Source organism: Periplaneta americana, chromosome 2 (assembly GCF_040183065.1).
Source record: "Periplaneta americana isolate PAMFEO1 chromosome 2, P.americana_PAMFEO1_priV1, whole genome shotgun sequence".
In the NCBI taxonomy this organism is placed as follows: Eukaryota; Metazoa; Arthropoda; class Insecta; order Blattodea; family Blattidae; genus Periplaneta; species Periplaneta americana.
Genome location: NC_091118.1, coordinates 138,338,591 through 138,364,690, shown reverse-complemented (window position 1 = coordinate 138,364,690; position 26,100 = coordinate 138,338,591). Strand labels below are relative to the sequence as shown.

General features: G+C 35.3%; 1 protein-coding gene across 1 annotated transcript in view; it reads right to left on the bottom strand.

The window, feature by feature from the left end:
- Positions 1-26,100, bottom strand: part of LOC138695185 (cholecystokinin receptor-like) — a 663,775-nt gene that overhangs the window by 414,994 nt on the left and 222,681 nt on the right. Inside the window, exon 3 of the mRNA XM_069819644.1 lies at positions 9,582-9,782. Within this exon, the coding sequence (XP_069675745.1) occupies positions 9,582-9,782 (201 nt within the window). The remainder of the gene's footprint in view (positions 1-9,581; positions 9,783-26,100) is intronic.

Below are 26,100 nucleotides of genomic sequence, written 5' to 3'. Positions count from 1 at the left end.
AATCGCGTTCGGGAACTGTTCCAACATATTTCACAGACGTTCAACAAGGCGCCCTAGTAGAGTACTGGTGATTCTGATTCCGCACTGTGGATGATGTTGCACAGACCATAGAAGTTTCAGTTGTTATAGAAGTTGCAGCCTCAAGATAAACTGTTGCAGCTCCACTTTCGTGTCTATATACTGAGCCGATATGATGCGGACAATTCCCTTTTACATAGAACTGTGTTCAGTGACGAAGCTGCATTGTAATAGGTATCGGGCAAATTTAACTATTAACTTGTAAAATGCAAACTCAGCCAGGATTATCGAACATCTAGAAGACAATCATACATACAACTTGTTTAGTGTTGTTAGCCGAACACAGGTTTATGGACCATTTTTCTTTGTGGAGTCTCATCATTGGCGTTATCAAACTCGATAAATTGACAAAGTTGTGTATTTTTCAGCTCGATATTAATAATGTCATTGTTCAGCAATGTGGAACTCCGCTCCAGTATCACAGGGACGTCATGAAATTTCCAGATAAAACTTTTCCATAACGATGGATTGGTCACGGTGAACACTTTGAATAGCTATCCCGTTCTCCAGACTTGATACTATTGGATTTCTACATTTCTACATTGTAATATTATAGGCCTATCTGGTATAACTTTCACTCCATGACTCTTTTTGGGATAAATGACATCATTATAATTCTTGATAATGTTAATCTTATTTCATGTTCACACTTCTCGAATATTTAATCTCAGCTCTCTGCAATCGTTTTACAACATTATTTATTAAGTTCCACGTACATCTTCCGCAAAAACAAAATGGTAAAATGTAATTACGTCATAATTCTCAGGTTAATGTCTTTATTCTTTATTGTTCTTGTTACATGATTTAGTATATTTATAATTTTGTTTAAATACAGGCCAGACAGATGAAATCGATGGCTCCAAGGCATTATGATCATCCGTTTTCTTTTGAATGTTCGGATTAAGCGTAGTACGGTTTATCGGTGTCCGGTTTAACGAGGTTTTATTGTACAAGTTTCGAGACACGGAACAGGCCTTATGCCTTATTGCATATGATGACGATGATGATGATGATGATGATGATGAATTTCTTAACAAGGTTGCTTAGCAGTGATACAATAACAATAAAGAATGTAGTCTCTGTTAAACTTACGCTAGATTTATGTTAAATAGTGTCGACAGTAGGTCTAATCGTGTTTAACCCGTTATATTTAAATATCTACAAATTAGTTTCAGGCTTGCTAGTGTAGCATACTTATTGTTTGTTTTAATTCACTTAAATGACATTAAAATGTATTTATAATAACTACACTATAACAAATTCCGTTGAAATGCAAACAGTTGTGTAATTACATTATTATTCTATTTCTTGTAATTTCAGTTACCTACTACTGCAGGTCTGTAATACGTACACACAACGTTATGCGGAGGTGACTGTTATGTTAGTTCTCTGAAACTGAGTTAATGTACCCTGAGGTGTTACCGCTAACAATCCGGTGAAAGAGGGAAATACCAGAGTTCAAAGCATAAAATTAACGCTCACGCCTTGCCAATGATAGTTCGTAAGAAGATAACAAGATATCGATCAGCTCTTTTTCCCTTGTTTCCATTAAAACTAGTATATTCTCTTTGTCACTTGTTAGGAAATTAAGTTAAATTAATTTCTTCGAACCAGGTCAAAATTATAAGATGACTGAACTGAACTCAGGTTTCAGGTCATGTATCCAATAAGAGGAAGCCCACGAGGTGAACGGTTCAGCACTTCTGATAACAATATGGCTCAATTTTCTAATAATAATAATAATAATAATAATAATAATAATAATAATAATAATAATAATAATAATAATAATAATAATAAAATTAATGCTGTTTACACATCCATAATAGATGAGTTTGCGAAATACCGCTTTTCAGTTGTAATGCTGTATTCACGAAGCCTTCTTTCGATTAGAATCGTATGGTCGTTATTCACGAGGATTTACCGTCACTTACGGAGCTTATTTCCGAAGACATTCTGAGCAAAAAATTTCATATAAACATGGGTAGTATTCTCAATATTTACAAAGTTACGTTTCATTATTGGAACGCATTGCTGTGAACGTGTGATCTTGGTCAGCGTGCAGTCAGCAGCCAGCGCGAGTTCTACGGAAATCAAAGATAGCCGTATACAGTTACGTAGAGCGACGAGTGCCGTTCACAAGCGTGCGGCCAAGTATACTCAAGCGGACGGCGACATTTTTTTTAAATGTGTTGTAAACTCTTCAAGACTGTAAATTAGTATGCAAAATTGAACTGCAAATAATTAAGTCGTTGGAAGTGGCGTGATTTGTAATAATTGTTGTGATAAGTGCGTAAGAATAATGTACCTATTTTTCTAGTTAAAAATAGAAAAAGATGTCTGTACGAAGCAACTAAGGAGTTCACAGCACATTTTTTGGTTCATAATACTTGCCAATTAAAGAAATGATACTTCTGAATGGTTAATATTCTATTTGTATTATTCTTTTACCTTCAAGCTAAATAAAAAAAACATATTTTACAAACAACTTTAAATTAGTGTAACTCTGAAAATATTGAGACTAGGAACTATGTTTATAAGACATTTTTTGCTCAAAATGTTTTCAGAAATAAGCTCCGTAAAGGACAGTAAATTCTCGTGAATCACTCTGTATTCAGTGGTGTGTTGACCAGAGTATGATTATGGTGATGATGACGATGATTATGATGATAATGACGATGATGACGACGACGACGGCGACGAGAAATTTCTGCGGTTATTTTATTATGAATTATATCCAGAAGCGCTTATTTTTAATATTCGATAGGGAATTTCCAGTTAAAAACAGTGAAATTAGCTTTCCGGAAAGTTTACTAATGAAAAATGTTTAATTAATAGACTTTTATAAAAGAAATCTGTTAAAATGGAGTTAGAAGACAAAAAAATTTCCGCAGTAATTTGATGCTCGCCATGACACCGACTGCATCAGATAAGATCGGTATTATTTGATCATGGCTCAGTAACTGAGAGTTACGGATCATATTACATTTTAGTGTTTAAAGTGACAACATTGACATGTGCCTCTCATTACAAACGCTAATTATTACGTCATTCATCACTTGCCGTCACCATCAGAGCAGCTACGTCGAGAGCTACAGTTAATCTACTGTGAGGGCTGTACACGTTTTTTTTTTCCGTTGTGTAGTCACAGAATGTAAGCCTACTTACAGCTATGACAATATTATGATTAGGCCTACTACTTCAACTTAATTTAATTAAATTTAACTTAATTTTCACAATCTTTGACAAGCAATATTGAAATTATAATAAACACTTTAGAATAGCATGCGAAAAGTATTAAATACATTACACACTACTAAACATATTAAATAATAATAAAACAGAAAATTAATTTATATAAATTCACTCCCACATGAGAGACACAGATGTTAAATATTGTAGTATAGGGTAGAAAAACTGAGAGCAGAAGGGAAAGTAAACAATAAATTTAAGTGATTATACAAACAATATAAATTACAAAAAAATATAAATATGATAAAAGCATTAGAATTACAATTGAGAGAATTTATAACTGATATTCATAATAATTAACAGTTAATTATCTGCCGCTATGTTATTTTTCAATTAATTAATTAAATTTCAAGTCCAAATTCCATCCCTTTTATATTTTCTAAATCAGAATATTGAAAAATAAAATTATTATTATACAATTTTAAGGGATAATTGAAGCTAAGTTTCATTCTAGCAGTCGTTAAATTTGTCGATTTTGTGAAATGAAATAATATGTTTCTTGTCGCATTATAATTATATCAAATGAGTTGAAATTTGTCTTCTGTTTATGTATGAAAGTTAATAGACGTTTATTTGTATACCTGCTTCAACTTGGAACGTTATATTCAGAATAAAGAAATTTAGTAGGGTAATCAATAAATTTTAGACAAATTTTCGTTATTCTCTTTTATAATAATTCAGCGGCTTTCTTATGAATTTAAAAACATTGCCCCAACCGACTATACCATAACGTAATGCAATAGTAGACTGCACTAAGGATAAATAAATCTAAAAAATTAATAGCGAGGTATGAAAATAGTATAACAAATCTATATAGGATGAATTTAAATCCAATAGTTAAACTGTGTTCACTTTTGATAGGAACATAATTAAATTTTAAGTATTTTCAGGTAGTAAAGCACCTACCGGAAATCATTTGTTAGTCAGGAATAGGGCTGTAAAGTTTCCATTTAAGAATCCGACAACAAAATTACTTCCTGTAGAACGTATTCGCTCGCACTGTACTGTACCTCAACTCACAACCAAACAATTGGGGAGGGGATAGATAAAAAAAGTACCTATATTTTTCATCCATCATGTTAATAATGTCGAAACAAGTGCTTGTACAAATTTTGGCCACTCCAGCGCAATTACGAGGGCCGTAAAAATACGTTTCCCTGAGGCCGTTTACAGAAAGAAAACACAGTTTAATATGAAAAAGTTATTGTAACAGCTACAATAACTGTGGAGCTATTTTTCAATATATTCCCTACTGGAACTGATACATTTGTCTATAACCGCTATAAGCGATCCTGATGTTGGTTAACACAACTCCAGTCTTTTGTTATTGTTTTCAATCTTAGGAGCTGTAAGTGTTTTGACTGTACTTGTATGATGTTAAGCGTTTTATATTTTTGTTTCTAGGCACGACTCTTCCTTGCAGCGTAGGAACATATCACTTTTAAATTCACACAAGTTAGATCTTTATTTCAAACCTTAATTCAAAATATAACCGCGGAGGATTGGTCAAATTGTGTTCAACACTAAACGAAACTGAGGAAGACGATTTACTTTGGTAGGTACTTAGTCGGTCTGGCTAACACCGTAATAGAGGGGATTATGAATACTAACAGCAGCGCCAGTGACGAGGAAGTGGGCGAAGAAGGCTCCTTATCGAATATGGAACAATTGCAAGATTCTGAAAGAGATAGCCATAAAGATATTAAAGCAAAAAAAAAAATTAAGTGGTTATCTCCATATGTATTAAAATAGTAAAGTTTGCGAGATCAGCACAGCTTATTGCTCACAGATTACGCGGTACTCATACCTAAGTTTTGCATAAAATTATGTATAGATGAGGAGATGAACAGATGTATAGATCTGACATGTGAGCTGTGCGATACGAAAAATAATGAGCTATCAGAATGAGAGTTTGTTTCATGATAGTTAATATTATACGAATCTACCGACACGGAAGTTCATCTCACAATCAGACTAAAAACTTATATTTCCCCTCTATACCCATTCGTAATATAGCCACAGCACATGATAAGGTCACAGGGTAGGTCTTGCCTCCTCTAGCATAGTCTAGTATTTTTTAACTCGAGCACATGCGTACTTCCTTCTGCTAATCCTTTGCTGTAACAGCCAGTGCCACCGTTTCTGTCGTGTGAAATAAGTAATGGGAACGTTGAGAGAGAGAGTATCTTATCTTTGCCACAAAATCTGGGCGAGAAAGCTGACAACTATGATTGGCAGATTACTGACGTCACATCTGTTTAGGAGATGGTACCACTCTCAACCGAAGTGGCAACAGATGCCACTGACTGGACAGTGTACTTAAGGACACACCCCAGAGACGCGAAGTGCGAGTGTCGTACCTTTGACGCAGTGGGCAGATTGCTAACGCGAAGTGTTGGGTAGTACCGTTCTCAGCTGCACTGGCAACAAGTGCTCACTGACTGGCTTTTTACTCAAGGACACGCGCCAGAAACGCTGGCACTTGCTATATCACAGACGATTTCTCCACCCCTTTGTTTACATCAGAAAAACAAGGTTGCCTGGGGCACAGAATAACATCACAATTTGCATCACGAGCTAGGGCGGGTCACATTGTTACAGGTACTTTTTTGTATCGCTGTCGGAAGACCCAAAATACGGAGTATTTAAGAAAGCAAACACAACACTAGCATATCTACTACAGGAATGTCCATTGATACTGAAAGCAACAGGGACGCTAAAAACTAAACTTGTCAACGAAGTGACATGACGCTGGAAAGTATGGTCAAGAATAAAATCTTGTGGAAAATGATATGTTTTATTTAACGACGCTCGCAACTGCAGAGGTTATATCAGCGTCGCCGGATGTGCCGGAATTTTGTCCCGCAGGAGTTCTTTTACATGCCAGTAAATCTACTGACATGAGCCTGTCGCATTTAAGCACACTTAAATGCCATCGACCTGGCCCGGGATCGAACCCGCAACCTTGGGCATAGAAGGCCAGCGCTATACCAACGTGCCAACCAGGTCGACAATCTTGTAGATATTTACAGGAAATCTACAGGATACATCGAGCCATCGAGGTTGACTGTCTCTGGACGGACGTAACAGAAAAAAGAGGACCTAAGTGCGTAGTCCTCTAAAATCGGCTGTGTTAAATGCATAAGATTAAGTAGTGGGTAATTATATCATGCAATAATTTATTATCTAAGATCTTAGAATGTCGTCCTGTGTTCGTACATTAATCCTATACTTAGGAGGAACCAGAATATTAATCACGATCAAATATTAGGTGAAGAAGTACGTAGGTAATTAATTACTGAGCGATCTTTCAAATAGATTTATGAAACTGATGAATTTTTACTCGATTAAACATCCAGACGGAGTTTCCTCACACTGTGTAAACAAAGTATCATGTGAACACTCGCAGATTTATAGCAAGTAACAACATCAATTACGCGTTGTCATGCCAACTGCTGAACTTTATCTTTCAGATTATTAAAACTAATGCTGAATATTATTAGTATGTAACGGGACTCTTAGTTAACATGTTAACTGAAGGAGTCCAAGATAATTATTAAAAATGATCGGAAATGTGTATTAAATATTACGCAGAGAAATTATGGATTGGATTCTATTTACAGTAGATCCATATTTACAGTATTTTCAGCATATTACACCATTTCAAAGATTTTGTTTCTGTATGTCACGTTAAGATAATTATTTATTCTAGGAATTTACCGTAAAATCCATTTATTTTCTCAGAGCATATAATTTTTTGTAACATGACAGATACTGCGAGGGTCGTTGCAAAAGTAATGCTGCCTCTTATTTATTTTCATGAAAACTGCAACAGATACCGAGAGTATAATAACACAGTTAAATAGAGTAGGATGTCGGCTACATGCATTTATTTTTCCACATAATCACCAAAATTCGTTATGCATCTTTGACAGCGATGAACAGGAGCCTGTATGCAGCGCTCGTAAAAATCTGAACCGACAGAGGCAAACCACTTTGTTACAGCTGCGATGACAGCATCCTTTCTGTAATATGTTGCCCAAGTGGTCCATCATTCATAGGCTCAAAGAGATGGGAGTCTAAAAGTTCTACAGGGACATCATTTTATTTTTACTTCAATTTTTATTGTACCTGAGTTTTTTAATGTACTTCACTCCCACCCCTTCTACTAATGAAGTTTCAACTGTTTTCCAGACAGAATCAAGGCCGCTTATAGTAAACAGCACTGAGTTACTGAGTATAGTACGTTCCAGAAATATGTTCGCGTTTTCCAGTGACGAAAGAACTTTTAATATTGAATCATATTTTCGCACAGGTACTGTCCGTTTGCCTACGTCACATCCCGATTTCCCCCACCTGCTTCTGCACGGCCCTCTGTAAAAACAGGGCTGTCTTAGCTCTTTTCTGAAAACATTAATTTCTGTTAGGAATTGGACGTTTACGTAATATTATACAACTGTTTAAAATAACTTAAATAAAAGAACCTCGTTAAGTAATTAACTGTCACGTGATTTCCCTCCTTTCTACGATCCTGCGGCATAAACACTTGGACGGAGAGTAGATAGCATGTCCGAGTAATTTTATCTATGCGGGTCGGGCAGAAGTGAAGATTGAATTTACATTACATAAGGTACTCTTTTATGGAGTAGGTACAGAATTATTTCAACATGAGTTACTAGTACGAAGGACGAAACTGGTAATTGGAATTAGATGCAATAGTCTATAGTGCGATAATATGCACAAAAGAACTGAAGCCTGTAGCTATCGAAATGAATGGCTGCCATCTTCAAAAATGTGTTTAAATATCCATTTTATGATTATTTTTCAATTGAACTTCATTATTCTCTATATTGTACGCTAATGTGCTGTAGACAGTATAATATACACTACATAATGAACACGTTCGCATGGATAGCTCAGTTCGTGAGTAAAAACACTCATTCTTAATACAGTACTGCATTTTGATTAAATAAAAATCCTAATGAAAATTATCAAACTCAAAATCGCGATATTTCCTAGTTTACGTAAATGGATGAAGTACTTTTCTTCCCTCCTATACCTAGTAAAGTGATGTGTTTGTGTTTTACGCCAGTATCATCGGACTCCAGTTGTGGAAGGGGGTAGCGAACGGGTTTTCCGGTTCTCTAAAGGTATAGCCAGGTTAATATTAAAAATGTTAGTAAAATAAAATGATGTCCCTGTACATCCGGACTATACGGTGAATGTCGTAGGACAGTCCAGCCAAATTTTGCGAAACTGGTATGGGACCTGGCCTCATCGTGTTGCAAGCGAAAATTTTTCTTCTCCCGATTCCGTAAAACAGTATCATTTTTAAACAAATTTCTGGTTTTGTGATTTTCTAAACGTGGTAAGAGACTTCTAGTTTCTGATAATCGTTGAGAAACTGCTACAAAAGTTCGCCGATTAGGTAACCTTCTTTGAGGAAAACGTTGACGGTACATCCTTCTTGTCTCACTTGAATTATGACGATTTCCTCCATAAATTAATAACATATGATATTTCTAAACTGTGAATGACATTGTCGAATACCATGTACTGAACTGCCGTCCGCTCGGCAGTGTACCTATGGACAGCTTGAACTCGGCTGACTTGTAGGCCTATTTACGTCTGTGCAGAGTACTGCCTGCTGAACACGTTGTCACGTCTCTCACGTCAGAATATTAACAAATTTAAGCATGCATTTTTATTTAATTTCACGAAAACGTAATAGAATACATAAATATTTATTTAAACTAATATTAACTCTTTGCTAGATATACCTACTGATGTAATTGTTTTCGTAATTTTACTAACCATTTAAGCAGTATAACGCAAATAAAATAAGAAACATTTTTTTTTTCTGAGAAAACTATCAAGTTTTGATCCTATGTTGTATGGACATTTTTTGATCCTGTAGACCGTCCCCGACGACTGTGAAAACGACGACACTTATACCCCCTACACCCTGTATAAATGAAACTTACCCAAAAAGTCTTCGTTTATCGGAAGAATTTGAGTCCAAGTTGCAACGTGCAAAGCCGATGGCTGTTTCCAATTACACTTAAGTTGCATTTTCGTCTTTTCTTTATCTGTAATATATCTCACATCGATCTTCATACTCCTCGATATTTGAATGTGATGTAGTTTCAGGTTATCGTACCTGATGAAGTTTGAAGTACTGTGAGAAAAATTCTACAGGCAGCATAAAATTGAGAAGTGTATGACACCAGAACGTGACATGGTTACTATACCTGTTTCCTTTATGGCTTGTAGTCTAGACACGACGAGGATGGGGGAGTTCCAGATGAGGCTAGCCAGCCATACCACAACTATCATCTTGTAGGCGTGGAACTGCGTCTGCCAGCGCCGAGACTTGAGCGGCCTGCAGATGGCGAAGTAGCGCTCCAGAGAGATCGCCACTAGCGTCCACACCCCCACCGACACGGACACAGCTGCAACACACAATATAGGCTATATACAAACTCCTTCTAAAAGGAAGTACATATACACATGCCTTTTATATTACTGTTATTCTCCTATGACAATTCACAAGCTTTGAAGTATCTACACTGTTAAGAACTAAGTTTAGAAGAAAAGAAATAAAGGAACTGAGAATAAATAATCAACAAAAGAATGGAAAAAAGAGGAAGAAATGAAGAAATAATTGAAAAATAATATGAGAGAGAAAAAGAAAGGAAAAAAGCGAGCGAGAGAGAAGGGTTAATGTAAATAAAAATAAAGTTAAGAAGAAAACCATGAAGGAATCACAGCACTGAACGAAATAGAGGAATGGAAAAATGAAAAAAAAAAAACATAGAATAACAACAAAACAAGAAAGAAATGAACGGAGAACACAAAGGAAAAACAATAATTCGAAAAACAACGGAGAAGAAGCCATGAAAATGTACGAAACAGGGAGAAGAAAAATGAAAACAACACAGAATCAACAACAAAGAAGGAAAGAAATGAAGAAGAAGAAGAAAGAAAAATAAAGGACAAAACAGAGAAACGCATGGACAGCGAGAAAAGAACCGTGAAAATGAACGAAAGAGAAACAGGAAAAAATGAAAATAACAAAAAATCAACAACAAAGAAGGAAAGAAATGAAGAAAAAGAAAAGGAGAAATAAAGGACAAAACAGGGAAATGAACGAAGAACGAGGAAGAAACCATGAAGATGAACGAAAGAGAAAAAGGAAAAAAATGAAAATAGCAAGGCAGAATCAACAATAAAGAAGGGAAGAAAAGAAGCAGAGAGAGAGAAAATGAGAAATAAAGAACGAAACAGGGAAACGAACGAAGAACAACGACGAAGGAACCATGAAAATGAACGGAAGAGAAAGAGGAACAAATGAAAATAACACAATCATCAACAAAGAAGGAAAAAATGAAGAAGAAGAAAAAGAAAAGTAGAAATAAAGAACGATAGGGAAACGAAAGAACAACAAGGAAGAAATCATGAATATGAACGAAAGAGAAAGAGGAAAAAATGAAAATAGCATAGAATCATCAACAAAGAAGGAAAGGAGAAATAACAAATAAAACAGGGAAAAGAACGAAAAAGAGGAAGGAACCATGAAAATGAACGAAAGAGAAAAAGGAAATTCAATAAGACATTGTTATTAATTTGATGGCTATTAAATACTTTAAATTCAGAATACAACAATTCTGAGGGATAATCAAGATGCTTATTAAGACGTACAACATTCTTTGGCGACATCGTTAAAAACTTTAAATTGGGAGATTCATGAGGAAGTATATTGTGTATCAACAGATTAGACGGGCAGTTATATTGCTATTAACGGGTGCTTAAAAGGGGATCTTGTTCTTGACCCTACTATCCATTTCGAAAAGAGCCTAAATCAGGCCAGCGAAGTTGATATTGAGAAGAAGTCTATATATGAACCTTGTCTACCTTATCTTTCTCAAAATTACATCATCCCTCTTCAACAATGGCCTTTCATTAGTTTGATTATGTAATGTCTATTCTTATAAATATTATCAAGGATTCTCTTCAAATATTACATAATCACCTCTATTTCCATTAATTCACTTATATTTGGCTTCAACAATTAACTTTCTTTTTTCTTTTATGTTTCAGATCACATTATATTGTACATGTTTAATTGTATTCAGGACCCTTGTGGTCACTCAAATTCTTTGAGCTGATGTTTTTAATGAATAAATAAAATATTATTTCTGTAGCAATGTTAATAGCATGAGGGTGGTACTAAAAGCACAATCTCATCCTATAACACCATATTGCAATATAGTTTGTACTAATAAGGGGTAAATGAGTCGTAAAGTATGGATAGTCATGTAATTTCGTAGGATAACAAAATAATGATTAAGTGTTATTAATCTAATGCAAAGATATGTTTGACAGGGTTACACTTTATTGAGTTTTTACGTTTTGCATTCAATGTTATATCTTCGTGGAGTTTGTTTTGATATTATGGAATAAAATAACTTCCAAAATTTGTGCTATTCTTTCTAAAAATAAAAGTGAAAAACCTTTATTTGAACTTCTAATGAACTTAGTTTGCAGCAACTGCTGCACAAGCGACTAGTTATTATGTAATTTTACTTTTTTCTCGACCATACTATAATACTCTCATTACATGTCACGTAACTGTACCATAATGACATACTGTACATTAAAGTACTGCTATTCATAATGTTATTCCAATTATAGATTTACAACTAAGCTATTGCGATATTGATTAATATCTACGCGCAACAACCCGGAAGCCTTGAAATGAGCAATCCAAAATAGCAGCCACAAACTGCACAATCAACAACATGTATTTAAAATAAAATAAATTCAGTTTATGTTAATTTTAATAGTATGATAATTTTAGTTCATTTCCTGTGTTTTATTGTGTGCTATTTTGAGGTTAAAATCGGCAAACAAAAGCCCTGCAAAAATCATTAAAAACGACGTAAACGCAAAAGTGCCTCGTGCCTGCCATCTGTTGCACTACTAGGGAACACGCTGAAAAGACACTCATGGTCACCATTTCATTATCGGCAAAGCAACGAGATATTTTAAAAACTCAAAACTTAGACATATAAAATATTATGATCGAACAGAAACAGTTGTATGCTTACGTTCGTTTCATAAACATATTTGCGTCTTAATTACTACCATCATAGGCTCGTTGCATAATATACTATTAATTTACATTTTCCTACCAATTTATTTTCTGCTATTAGGCCTATATTAAAATGATAGCATAAATTAACATTGGTTACATTACTAAAGGAAGAATGGCAATTAATAAGTGGTCATTTAGCTAGATTAATCTCTAGTATGAATTGTGTGTAGTAGTTTAGTTTCAATAATTGCGAGAAATTCTCACCGTGTCTGCTAATATTAATCCTATATGACAAAGAATTTAGGAAACAGTAGGTTTAAAATTATAAGGGAAAGATCATGGAGATCTTTTTCAAACAAGAATACTCTAAAAGTCTGATAAAAAAAAGCCTGCTTAAATGCATCCTTTACGCTGCTGATTTTGGTCTATGTTTTTCTGACATAAAGGCCATTTTTCTTTTCGTATTTACATTTTTCTTTGCACTATCTATGAGTATTTAAGAACGACTTTCCAACAATAATTTCGAGATCATAAATTTGGAAAGTAGCTTCGTGAGATTTAAACATTTTGTCCAAGCACATTCTTTCCCCTTGACATCATCACTCCGTCATTGCTCCGATATTGGCATATCACCAACTCAGTGACTGAATATCCCTTTATATTTACATAAAGAATTGTTTGGAGTGGTAAATGCAAAGCCACCACAAATTGCAAGAGTCGACAAAGCAGAAGAACACTCGCATTTTAATTGCTGATTGGACGTAATGCGATTGCCACTACTCTGTGAAATGAATGTGTGTGCAACCATCAGAAACTGCCTGTCCTATATCAGCGTTAAAATCAGAAAGACCTCTGGGATTCCATTTGTTGTCGTGACAATTGGTGCAAATTTATTACAAACAAATACGTCAGCAGGATCAACCATTTCAAATGTTTTATCTAATGTCTGGGTTTTCCGGATGTCATCAAACACGATTTTACATTAAACGCTACATTTATGTTTTTCTCTACATTTCACTGTTATTCAGTTGAGGAATGATCATAATGAATGATTTGAGTACCAGAATCTAGTTGTTTCAGAAATACCAAAGCATTTATAACACAAACTGTTTATTTCCCACAATTGTATTGTAAAATTTGTTTCCCAAGAGCTATAAGACTGAAAAAGAATAATTAAGGCTCGGCACGAATCGTCTTAATATAGCATTTAGGCCTATTAACGTACTCCAAACAGCATTTAGTAACGTAATCCAAATCTGCAGTTTTGTAAGAAACACAATTATCTATAAACAATAACGGTAATCTATTTAAGTGCTTTCTTACTTTTCTAGTGATGTGAAAATTTAATGATCGTTGATGATCATGTTGACTGCCTTATTAAGGATCAAGACTTTATTCACAGCTGCACATTAAAGCTGCAAAGTGAACTGTCCAAACCATTCATTGTCTAAGATTCTTTATTCATGATGGGCTTGTCTTTACGTTTTTTGTAGAAAATTTAATTACTATAAAATCCAACAATTTAATTTGAAGACTACCTAACAACGATTTCCATATCGCAGACTCAGTTCAAAAGGGAAACAATTGAAAACTTAAAGTTTGGAGGAACTTGCATTTTAAAGATTTATGTTGCTATGACAATTCTTCACCTGACATAATTAGGAACATTAAATCCAGACGTTTGAGATGGGCAGGGCATGTAGCACGTATGAGCGAATCCAGAAATGCATATAGAATGTTAGTTGGGAGACCGGAGGGAAAAAGACCTTTGGGGAGGTCGAGACGTAGATGGGAGGATATTAAAATGGATCTGAGGAAGGTGGGATATGATGGTAGAGACAGGATTAATCTTGCTCAGAATAGGGACCAATGCCGGGCTTACGTAAGGGCGGCAATGAACCTCCGGGTTCCTTAAAAGCCACTAAGTAAGTATGTTGCTGTGACAAATCAAAGGATAGTTAAAATTATTCAAAATTCTGTTAATGTACTATATACGGGTATATAGTACAAGTTTCAAATTAGTGTTAAATGGATTTCTCACAGCAATATGAAGCATTAAAATCCAGTTGTCTCAAAAATTTAAATTTTGAGTTGTTTCCCTTTTGAAATGGCCCGTCGATATAATCAGAAACTATGTTGGCTACTCAAATTTGGTCATCTGATAATTTTACATCAGAAAGAACTACCAATGCGTGAGGCATTCCACAGCACTTTCGAACTGTATTTCAAAAGTACACACCCACATATGCACAGTTTTGTTAAGGCTATAATTTTACATTAAAATGAATTACAGAGAAAGAAATATCTAAATTCAGTTCATGAAAAATTTAGGCAACATAATTATAGAGAAATTAATTTTAAATACAAACTTGGAAACATAACGCGATTGAATTTCCTGAAAAGTGTACCTTATTATTATAAGAAACAATCGAAACAGAGTGTCTCAGGAGGAATGTAAAACACTTCGACGTAGTTTAGGTTAACCTACATTTATTTAACCAGATATACGACGTCTAACGCTTGGTTAGAAATACTGGAACGTCTTAAGGTTCCGTGTACTATACCTACTTGTTGTGTTACGCCAAAACTTCTGCACACTGAAGCATCTGAGCATCTCAACGCCAGCGCAATACACACAACTGAATACACGTTCACTTGATATTCATATAGTGAATATATAGACATGCTTTTTGTTTATAGATTTTGTGATGAAAATGTATTAGCTGCTATTTAGGAATACAGATGACGTTTTCCCAATCGAAGGATTCCATCTAGCTGTGTGTTTTCCCGTGTTTACCGGATGTTATCTGAAACTGGCAAGCTACCAAGTCTTTCATTGTGGTCGGAAAGAGAACCGGTACCGGTATCGATATCTGATATGAATTTACAATTCATGGAATTCATAAGAATGATTGTGTAATTATTTCATTTTCATACTGAGTTTGTACTTAATTATGAAATAAATTTATTGGAACAACGAAAGATGCAGCACTTTAAATAATGTATCATATCAGAACATAGAAATAGTCTATAATGTCTATCTTCTTTATACGTTCTCCCATTAATAACGTCCCTACCGTCACATTTCGGACATAGGTATATCAGGTTAAATCGATGTAGATTAATCCAAATTACCTTATTCTGAAGTATTTTACATTCCTCCTGAGACAACCACTATGTATGCATCAGTCTGGTAAACTACACACGTATATTTATCACGATATAAATTTCGCAAAATAAAATGTAATCTAATTACACACATTTTAGCTGAATTAGTAGTGTATCACATGTCGCGGTTTGTTTTCACTCCGTGCTTTAATTTTCTTACTACAGATGTGGTATACAAGTTCTCGGGTACAACAATTAATGTTCTCTAGTTTCAAATTATGCTTAACTGTGATGATCTACAATGCAGAGTTCAATTATACAAGACATTCTCGGAATTTCGTGGTATCGGTTACAATGGCTGCCGTCCCATTGCAAGGCATCACGCGTGAACAGAATACGAAACAGCTGCTGACGAGGACGATCACAGAATATACTCTTGTGGTTCTGTAGTTACTAGCATATGATTACGTTCTGCAGTTCGCTATTTAATATTACCAATTACTGCCTCGCAAATTTGTAAAACATGCTGAAGTGAAAAAAAAAATAAGTGCTCCATTAAAGAAATACAGTTGTTAAAACTTTTAATTTATGTAAAAAAGTGACGGGGGATTTGAGGAAATCCCTATGATTGCATGTAACATCTGTATAGGAAGTAGGGTAATGGAAGTAGGATAATTACAATAATACAGTACAATATGCTGTAAAATTTAAGGCATGACATGACACTTAAATATGACCTTTAGAAGCTTAACCTGTACAATTAAGTTTTACCACACAGAAAATCAATGAAAACTAAGCTAACGACAGTGAAATAAATCAGTTCTCTTAACAATACCTCCTATAGCAACAGAAAGTAATTTTCGTTGTAGCGACTCTTAAGCTGCTGTAATTTCTGTATATTGATTATATCGTAAATTGTGCGCTTTAGGATCAAAATGTAGACTACTCCACTGTGGCTAGGTTTAAAATTAGGACAATTCCTTCAGTAGCCAATGAGGAGCCCACATTCGTACTACCTTTTCCCATCACGCATCGCGAATCCAACATGGCCGATTGTTTATGTAATCGGTCTGTGGATGAATAAGTACTGTTTTGCGTAAATTTGCTTTGAAACTGAGTTAGGAGAGACTTAGATTCACTTTAAATATGGCTTCGTTTGGTTTCAAAAACAGACAACTCCACACAACTCCACTTTAAATATGGCTTCATTTGGTTTCAAAAACAGACAACTCCATGACTTAGTTTCAGAGATGGACAACTCCACTTTTTAAACTTAATCACATTTTGAAACTGAAAAAAATATTTCTAAGACCTATGGGAATGTTTAAAAAAGCTGTACGTATAACAGTGGCATTGGTTTACAAGGATCTAGTTTTTCGCCTCTCCTGCAAAAAAAAAAAAAAAAAAAAAAAAGGGGGGGGGAAATCGGAGTGGTCCAACTTTGATAACAAGCTCCTCAAATGGCCGACAAATATTGTCTCAATAGCATAGATTCATAACAGGGTTCTTTTATGTGACCTAAGCATAATCCACTGCTATGGAGTAACGGCTAGCATATCTGATCGTGAACAAGAGGGCTCGGGTTCAAATGCTGGTTGGGACGAGTTACCTGATTGAGGTTTTTTCCGAAATTTTCCCTCAAACTATTGAAGAAAAATTGCTGAGTAGCTTACGGCGTTGTACCTTGAACTCATTTCGCCATCATAATTACACTTCCCCTCTTCGGTCATCATCTCAGTTTCGTTCCCATATTTTTGGCTTGCTCCGACATAATTTTAGAGTCGGTTGTGGGCCACCACCGAAATTCGATCCCTTGGTATGTGGTCGAAAGTTACTGGTGATAGTGCTACATACCGTGGGCTCTTCCATGGCACTCATGACATCTTCTGTGACCTGGGGTTGAGGGACCGCGATGATACTCACGAGGCAAGGTAAAGGGATTCTGTTGTCTGTAGGGAAGCTCGGAGGCGGGCCGGGCCGCAGAGTAATTGTAGCGCGAATAGCCTTAGGGAATACAGGCCATTCTATTCCGGGTAGTACACTGACGTTCGAAGATATCTGACCCTACTAATCGATAATGATCGATAATTTGTTGGTGTAAGTGTGGCTTCTTTAGTTATTACTTCTATGAAAGATGGCGAAGATAACAGTCACTGTTGCCAATCGTACATAAATACACTCGCATTATAGAATTCAAATTTTCATACCACTCTACTTATTGTAAAACAATACTGGGTTTAGCTGGAAACCGCTGATACTATGCTGATATTGTCAATTATGAGAATAATTTATGCTTAATCTACATCAGCCGTGGCGAAAATGTGATCGTGCGCCGAGCCATTGTGTAACCTGCAACGTGCATAGCACCTATGGAGGAAGGTAGGACACCCGAAGGGAAAGTGAAGCAAGTGTCTGACTTATTAACGGATTTTCATTTTCCTCACGTCAGGCACTTAAATATAATTTTATACAGTACAAGGTTACAAACTAATGTTTTAGTACGTGTAACGAAGAAAGAAAATGAATAAGAAAACATAGGACACAATATCACAACCTAAAATTAACTGACTTCAGAATGTCTCTGCGACAGACTTTCAAAATCAGGAATTATGTCACTTACTGCCAGTCGTAGTTGATCACGAAGGTATTTGTCTGTCAGTGTTGATCAAAATTTGGTTTTTACTATTTTCATTGTCGAAAATAATTTTTCACAAACTTTAGTTGTAGCGAACAGGGCTTCGACAGAGCAAACGAAAGAACGAAGCTTCGGATATTTATTTTTTGGCAAAGATTTGAAAAGTTAAAAATTTGTCAAATCCTTACATCTAGCTTTCATTTAACATCACATTCTAAATCTGTGAGTTTAAATTGAAGATCTAACCGTATTTTTCGTACATCTGCTGAAAAAGGATCGACGTACAGAGATGATGATGATGATGATGATGATGATGATGATGATGATAACACTTAACCTTTTAATGTTTCATCAGTAACATGTAGTATAATGCCGTTTTATGTTATACACCCGTTTTCCTCGTAATACTTGTGAACAAATCATACATATAATATTCTCATTATATTGGCAGCAAAAAAAATGCACCCTCCCATCCTACTTGAAACTTTCGTTTTTGTAGAGGTACATGGTTTCGAGAGAGACATTGGATACGCCATTCGCAGGTCAGAGACAAATACAAATGGAACGGAGTTTGACTCCAGTGAGTAAGAGGGTGGGGGTTGGAGGAGACACAATGTGCTCGCGAGTCACATTTTCGCCACGTCTAATCTACATCATCATTTTCCCCGACACTTTTTAACCGCCCCCAATAATGGTGTCACCTATTGAGAACTAGCGGAACTATTTCAAAATTTGTCAATTTGTTATATCTTTGGTTCAGAATTATCCCATGCTTAAAAATTTCGCTTATACAGTACGATCATAAAGTCGTAGGTCAGATATCTTTGAACATCAGTGTACAATGTGCCACGCAAGCGGTCTGCTCAGCGAATAGGGATTATAAAGAATGGACACTGAGCGAATTTTCCTGTGTTTTGTTTCTCTGTGCGCCAGCGGCTAGTTCCACTTTCAAGGGCTAGAGGTAGTGTAATCGAGCATACGGTAAGATAATAATTGAGAATAGAGTTAAGGCACAGGATCCAAACATCACCTACCTTATTGCATAATCCAGTAACGCTTTGCTTCAAATAAATTCAAGTTAACAGCTTTTCCTTATTTCTCAGTGACAAGCTAGTTGTAATAATAATATTTTATATTTCAGATATAATGCATTATATTATAAAATAATATTATAAAATAATATAATAGCCTACATTATAAAATTAAGTATCGAATTCGTTTAATATTTGTATAATAATATAATATAGGTATATGGTTTTACTTCTCGTAAGAGTTTTGTTTTTCCATTTTCAGCGCTATCAAATCATTGCATATTTTAATTGTTGTTGGGGTCAACGTCTCAACTCTCATTATAAAGGAACTCTAGAGTCTACACATTGCAGTTACTGAAGGATTTATTATTTTATGGATCCAATTTATTATATTTGAGTACATAATGTACCTAGATGTATTAATTGCATGTGTTATATTTCCGCTGTGTCGACTGCTAGCTGGTGTGATGTCAGCGCCAACTCTAGGGAGAAAGCAGAATCTGACGCTTTAGCTGGCTTGAAGGTCATTGAAATCAGTCCGGCTACATCAAAGGTACCGACGCGAAGTGTCCATTCTTTATAATTCCTATTCGCAGGTCTGCTTGGGAGAGTAGTCCCCACTAGTGTTCTGATTCATAAATACGCCTCACTGGCAGACTGTGATGGAGGTTAAAACACTAAACGAGCAGTACAACTTATGACATGTATTAACAGCGAATGATGTTTCCTACGTAATTGTCTATCTTCTGAAGTGTCATTAGTTCGTCACGGCTGTACGCGGCGAATCTTTTCAACGCAGTTCTCGTCTGCAAATCGCTGTTTATTTACATCACGTACACCGATCACGTTGCCGCCTCACCCGAGTTTGTTTGTTGCTTGTACACTTTGCTAGTTTATCTCTGTCCCTTAGTCTCCTCGTGGGCCTGAAGCGCTAGAACCAAATTGCTTTCAGGTTGTTGATCAATACAGAGAACTGCAGCTGCACCCGAATTTCCATGTCCGCGTGTATCGACCAGTGCAAATATGTTGCCCCCATTTTATGCTCACATGACGTCCGTCTTGTTCTGTGTGCGCTGTTCGTGTCACGTATATTCCTTTTCCTTGTCACAACAAAACCTGAAGGCAAAACTATTTTTCACTGAGTTGACTACTATGTTAATTGAGTTGTTCATTAGTTGCTTTTGATTGGTTCACTTAGGGGTCTTTTGTTTCTTTTTACGGAGAAAGGGCCCGAAGATTTGCACTGCAGTCCGAGGCTTATTTTGCTCACTACTTCTGTTATTACAAACTAGGTAATTATACTGTATTATTAATTATTCATTCAACCGTCCTTGATTCATATGCAGATTTGTTCATATATAGGCTACAATAAGTTGATTTGCAGTTGAGTGATCTTTCGCTAATTTGTTACTGTATGGTAAATTGTTAGCCGAATTATTTGTTGATTGATTGTTGGTTGATTTCTTTGTTTGACAGGTTTTATCTGATTGCTACTTTCCTTTGATTTATTCCTTCACCACCATGTTGTTGACTGAATTATTTCTTTATAGCCCATATTTTTCATTACAAGAGATTTTACTTCTATCTCCCTTCCTCTTCTTTTTATGGCATACATACATACATACATACATACATACATACATACATACATACATACATACATACATACATACATACATACATACATACATACATACATACATACGAGCTATTCCATCTCAAATCGACCGAAATATAGGGAAAATTGACCTTGCAATTTTTAAATACAATGAAACTTTTTCTGTCCATAGACAACTGTGATACAATGCTTTGTGCAAAGTTTGAGGCATCAGAACTTTATAGCGTTTAAATTAAAAATATTTAAATTTATCGTATTTTCATAAAATTAGCAACTGTTATAGCTCCGACACCCTTTCACCCAATGATCAAAATCATGGTTTATTTTGATGCTGAGAAATAAAAGTTTATATGGACATATAAAAATATTTTCTTTCTTATTACGGAAATGGAGAAATTTAGAGTTTTCCTCATTAAGACGCCTTTGCCAACGAAAAAATATTTTAAAAATCTATGGTTAGATTCCGCATTGAAAGTACAAATAAACACATATTTTTTACTGGAGGTACGTTGATAAGAACGTATTGAAAATATCAAATAAAGAAAATAAAAAGTAGTACGCGCGTGAACTAACCAGCTGACTGAGGCGGGAGCTAGCAGAGGCAAGCAAGGCCAGGAGACACAAACACGAGAAGTGTCGTCTAGCAGCGCATGGCTGTGCTAGCTTTATCACAGGTTTTCATAAACACAGGAGTAAAATGACAAAAGAAAGAAGACTGCATCCAAACGTTTACTAATCAAATGTTGCTATTTCTTGCAGAGAACTTCCACGCCCCCTTCTGCAGAAGAATATGTTTTAGTTTAGTTTGGGGATACTTTTTCTGATATATTTTCTTCTTTCTCACGCCAACCACAGTGAGTGTCTCGTTTAAAGTAGTGAGGGTTGCCTTGTCAACATATTCCGTTTCACTCTTACCAATTCTTCATTATTATTGTTGCTGTTATTACCACTACTCTCAACTTGAACGCTACAAGTTGGCTGAACATTTTATTCTATGACTTCTCTTGATTGAACTGCGTTATCTAAAGAATGTGATTTATTTACTTTCAATCTGCAATATGTACATAACCGAATTATGTTTTAGTACTTTTCAGGTACGCCAAATTTTTCTGCACTCAAACGGGATACTTTCCGAAGCCCTTCAACACTGACCCTTTTGTGACGCGTAAGTTAAAGGGGAAAGAAGCAGCGGTCACCAAAGTAAGATTTGTCCTCCATTTTAAGCAACCTGTGAAATAAATTTTGTTACAATGTAGAAAATCTTTATATTACGGAAGCGCTCACGAAATACACGCATTTAACTCAATAATTTGATGTATATTGTTCTGAAATACTTTATCTTACCGTAATGGTTTCACAAATATGCCTTAACGAATAACTTATAATAATAAATATAAACTTGAAAAATACAGGGTCACAATACTTGCACTTATAAAATGCACACGCAACTTGGCTACTTTTGCTCGCGTACTGGAGACTAAACATGTCACACACTTGTCTCAGAGGGTGGCAGACTCTTCCCAACACTCGCTTATCATCATCTCTCGGCCAGTGCGTGCGATACTGCGCCGTTCAATCTACGCGTGTTAAAATAATTTATTTAATACCCTCGAAACTTATTGCCGTACCACTAAGCAAACAATGCCGAATCCTTCTTAATAATGCAAGGCTTTTTCTCAATATTTTTGTACATTTTTACAAATTGGCAAAAAACTTAAAAGTAAGTAAAATCAGATTATCTGCCTCTCAGTACACAATAAAAATAAGGCTTACTTCTTAACATAACTTACCAAATGTCAGCTTCAAAATGAGCTCTCGTTCAATGTTCTGCAGTAAATGGTTCCAGAGTTCTGAGCGCTGAAAGAGGCTTGTTTTTCTAAAATACGCTAAATTTGTCGCTCAACAATACGAAAACCGTTTGACTTTCGATAGTATATTTTTGAAGATGCACTCTCCTCAGTACCTTGTATAAATAGGGAAAAAATTAGAGTATAAAAATGCGAGGTTTTTTACTGATCGATTTCATATGGAATAGCCCTTACATACATACATACATACATACATACATACATACATACATACATACATACATACATACATACATACATACATACACCTACGATTATTTAGTCACCGGCAATGTACGCCTTGGTCAGGCGAATCCATTAAGTTACGCCAAGGGATGTTCAGGTTAGTCTGTCGCCTGCAGTGAGAGCGATCGGATGTCACGCATGCAGTATAGCTTTGTGTTTCCAGTACAGTTAAGATGTTCTGCATTCCTTTACCGACCGCTCGCCCTTACCTCTAGTCCCACTACTTCTATTACTTCCCCTCTTTCGCATCGCTGAGCTGTCAGGACTAAATAATCGGTCTGTACATACATTCCACCGCTGTGGAGTAACGGTTAGCATGTCTGACCGTGGAGCGAGCGGGTCCGAGTCCAAATCCTGGTTGGAACAAGTTACCTAGTTGAGGTCTTTTCCTGGATTTTTCTCTCTACTCATTAAGAGTATATGCTGGGTAACTTTCAGCGCTGGAACCTGAACTGATTTCGCTGCCATTTTCATCTTCATCTAATTTAGACGCTAGATAACCTTCGTAGTTGATAAAGCGTCGTAAAATAAACCAATTATAAATTATACACATACATACAAAAACACACACACACACACACACACACACACACACACACACACACACACACATATATATATATATATATATATATATATATATACACACATACACAGGGTGATTCATGAGGATTTACCATCACTTACGGAGTTTATTTCCAAAGACATTTTGTGCAAATAATGTCATATGAACATTTGTACTAATACCAATATTTTCAGAGTTACATTAATTTGAATTTGTTAGAAAAATACATTTTTTCTTTAGTTTTAAGGGTAAAAACTATTACAAATAGAGAATGGACCATTTACAAGTGTCATTTCCTTAATTGGCTAGTGTTCTGAAGCTGAAAATGTGTTGTTAATTGCTTTGTGCAGATTTTGTTTTTACATTTTAACTACAAATTACATAATTCTTATGCACTTATCACAAACATTGTTACAAATCATACGACTTTAGGAACTTGATTCTTTACAGTTTAATTATGCATCCTAATGTACAGTCTTAAACAATTTACAATAGTGGAATAATTTGTGACAATTGCTGTGATAAATGCGTAAGAAAACGTAATAGTGTATCAAAAAAATCGAAAAAAAAATCTATACGAAGCAACTATGGGATTCACAACACATTTGTAGCTTCAGAATACTAGCTAATTAAAGAAATGATATTCCTGAGTAGTTTATTCTTTGTTTGTAAAATTCTTTTACCCTTAAAACTCTAGAATAATGATATTTTACAAACAACTTCAAATTAGTGTAACTCTGAAAGTAGGCTACTGAGAGTAGGACAAGTGTTTATAACCTATGACATTTTTTGCTCAGAATGTCTTCGCAAATAAGCTCCGTAAGGGACGGTAAAACCTCGTGAATCACTCTGTATACACAGAGATATAAGAAAAATATGACAGCCATTACATGTTTACGTCACAAGAGCGAGCCTCGAACTAGATCTCCAGTCCACTTCAACAGTGAATCGTCAGTAAGGCTTAGCGGAGGTTTTTTGTAGCCAACACGTAGAGTGGCTGTAAAAACACAGGCGACAAATATTCACTACATTGAGTTAAGGTCGACCAACTATCGTGTCCGGGTTTATAGGGAGGACACTAAAGACAAAACTCCTGTCGGAAATTTCATATAAAGTCACGTCAACAACTGTGTGAGAGGTGTTCATAAAAATGGAGGAAACTTGTCAACTCCTGCAATAAACATGGAGGAGAATTCATTCCAAAGTGTACTGGTAACTCAAAAACTACACACAAGTTCAAGTGGCTTAAGCTTTCACCATTCAAACTTTTACTTAAATAATCAGAATGTGCTTAAAAACCGCAATCTATGGGAACTTTGTTTTTGTAAAAAAAAACTCATTCAGAGCACTTAATACACTTCACACCGGGATCGTTAATCATACAGATCAATTCTTCACGCAAACAACCTACTCCGCAATATTCTATTAATACGTACCGGTACCCCTCTTACTTTCTCTTTATGCGAAACGTAAAGAAGTAGTTTGGGCCTGCAAAAACTCGATTTCTAAATTTTCATCCCCCCCCCCCCCGATAGCAAAAAATTGCTTTTTAGCATGCTGTCTCTCTGTCCCTTTATAGACAACAAGTTATTCCAAACTATGTGGAATTTGCTCATAGTACTAAACGTCTACAATGACAATGCAGCCGGGAATAATGCGTGTCAAATATTATTTTACGAAAAAATTTAATAGGACTTCATATGTAATCAGCAGGCACCTCATTTTCGTTCCCGAACAAGTTAGAAAAGTTATCGGTTAGTACATCCTGGCCGTTCAGAGTTCAAACTCTGACACTAAATGCTTACGTCAGGACGCTAGGAAAGGTATAGTTCAGTACATAATAATAATAATGGATCATGACAACTGTAAGTGGGATTGCTACTAAATTGAAATGGTCTTTTTAATTACATAAAAGCACTGAAACTTCTAAACTAAAGCTCTACATAATATTAATGCTAGGCCTACATATGACAAAATATAATTAGATAATAATACTGAACTAGTATATAGAATATGTATTATGCAACATAATAGTAAACATGATACATATTAACTTTATATACTCTATATACAATATATGCAATTAATTCATGTAACAAAATCAGTTCCGTTACGGTGAACAAAACATATATTCTGAGATTATGAAATTCATATCTTTTACCATAATTGCCAGTAAAAATTTGTTTAAGCTAAGAAAATGTTCTTCCTGCGTTACATGACGTTACAGAGACACAATTATAATAACAAAAATCAATATACAAATTAACAATATTTATATTTTGCACAATATATACAAATAATTCATTTATCAAAACCTATACACGTTGCAGTGAACGAAAACATACATTCTGAGGTTATGAAATGCAAATCTTTGACTAACGTCACATAAAATTTGTTTAAACTGAGAGAATGTTCTTTCTACGTCACATGACACAACAGGGGCATATTTATAATACATTACATTGCAGCATAGATCATCATTTCATATAAATCACAGTATGTTTCCATTTCTTATGCTGAGATAGTCCTTCCGAAATTCGAATATCACCAACTGTAATGTAGATCTTGCTGGAGATATTCTTTTGGAAGAAAGAAAATAAAGAAGAAATAAATATTGTATATT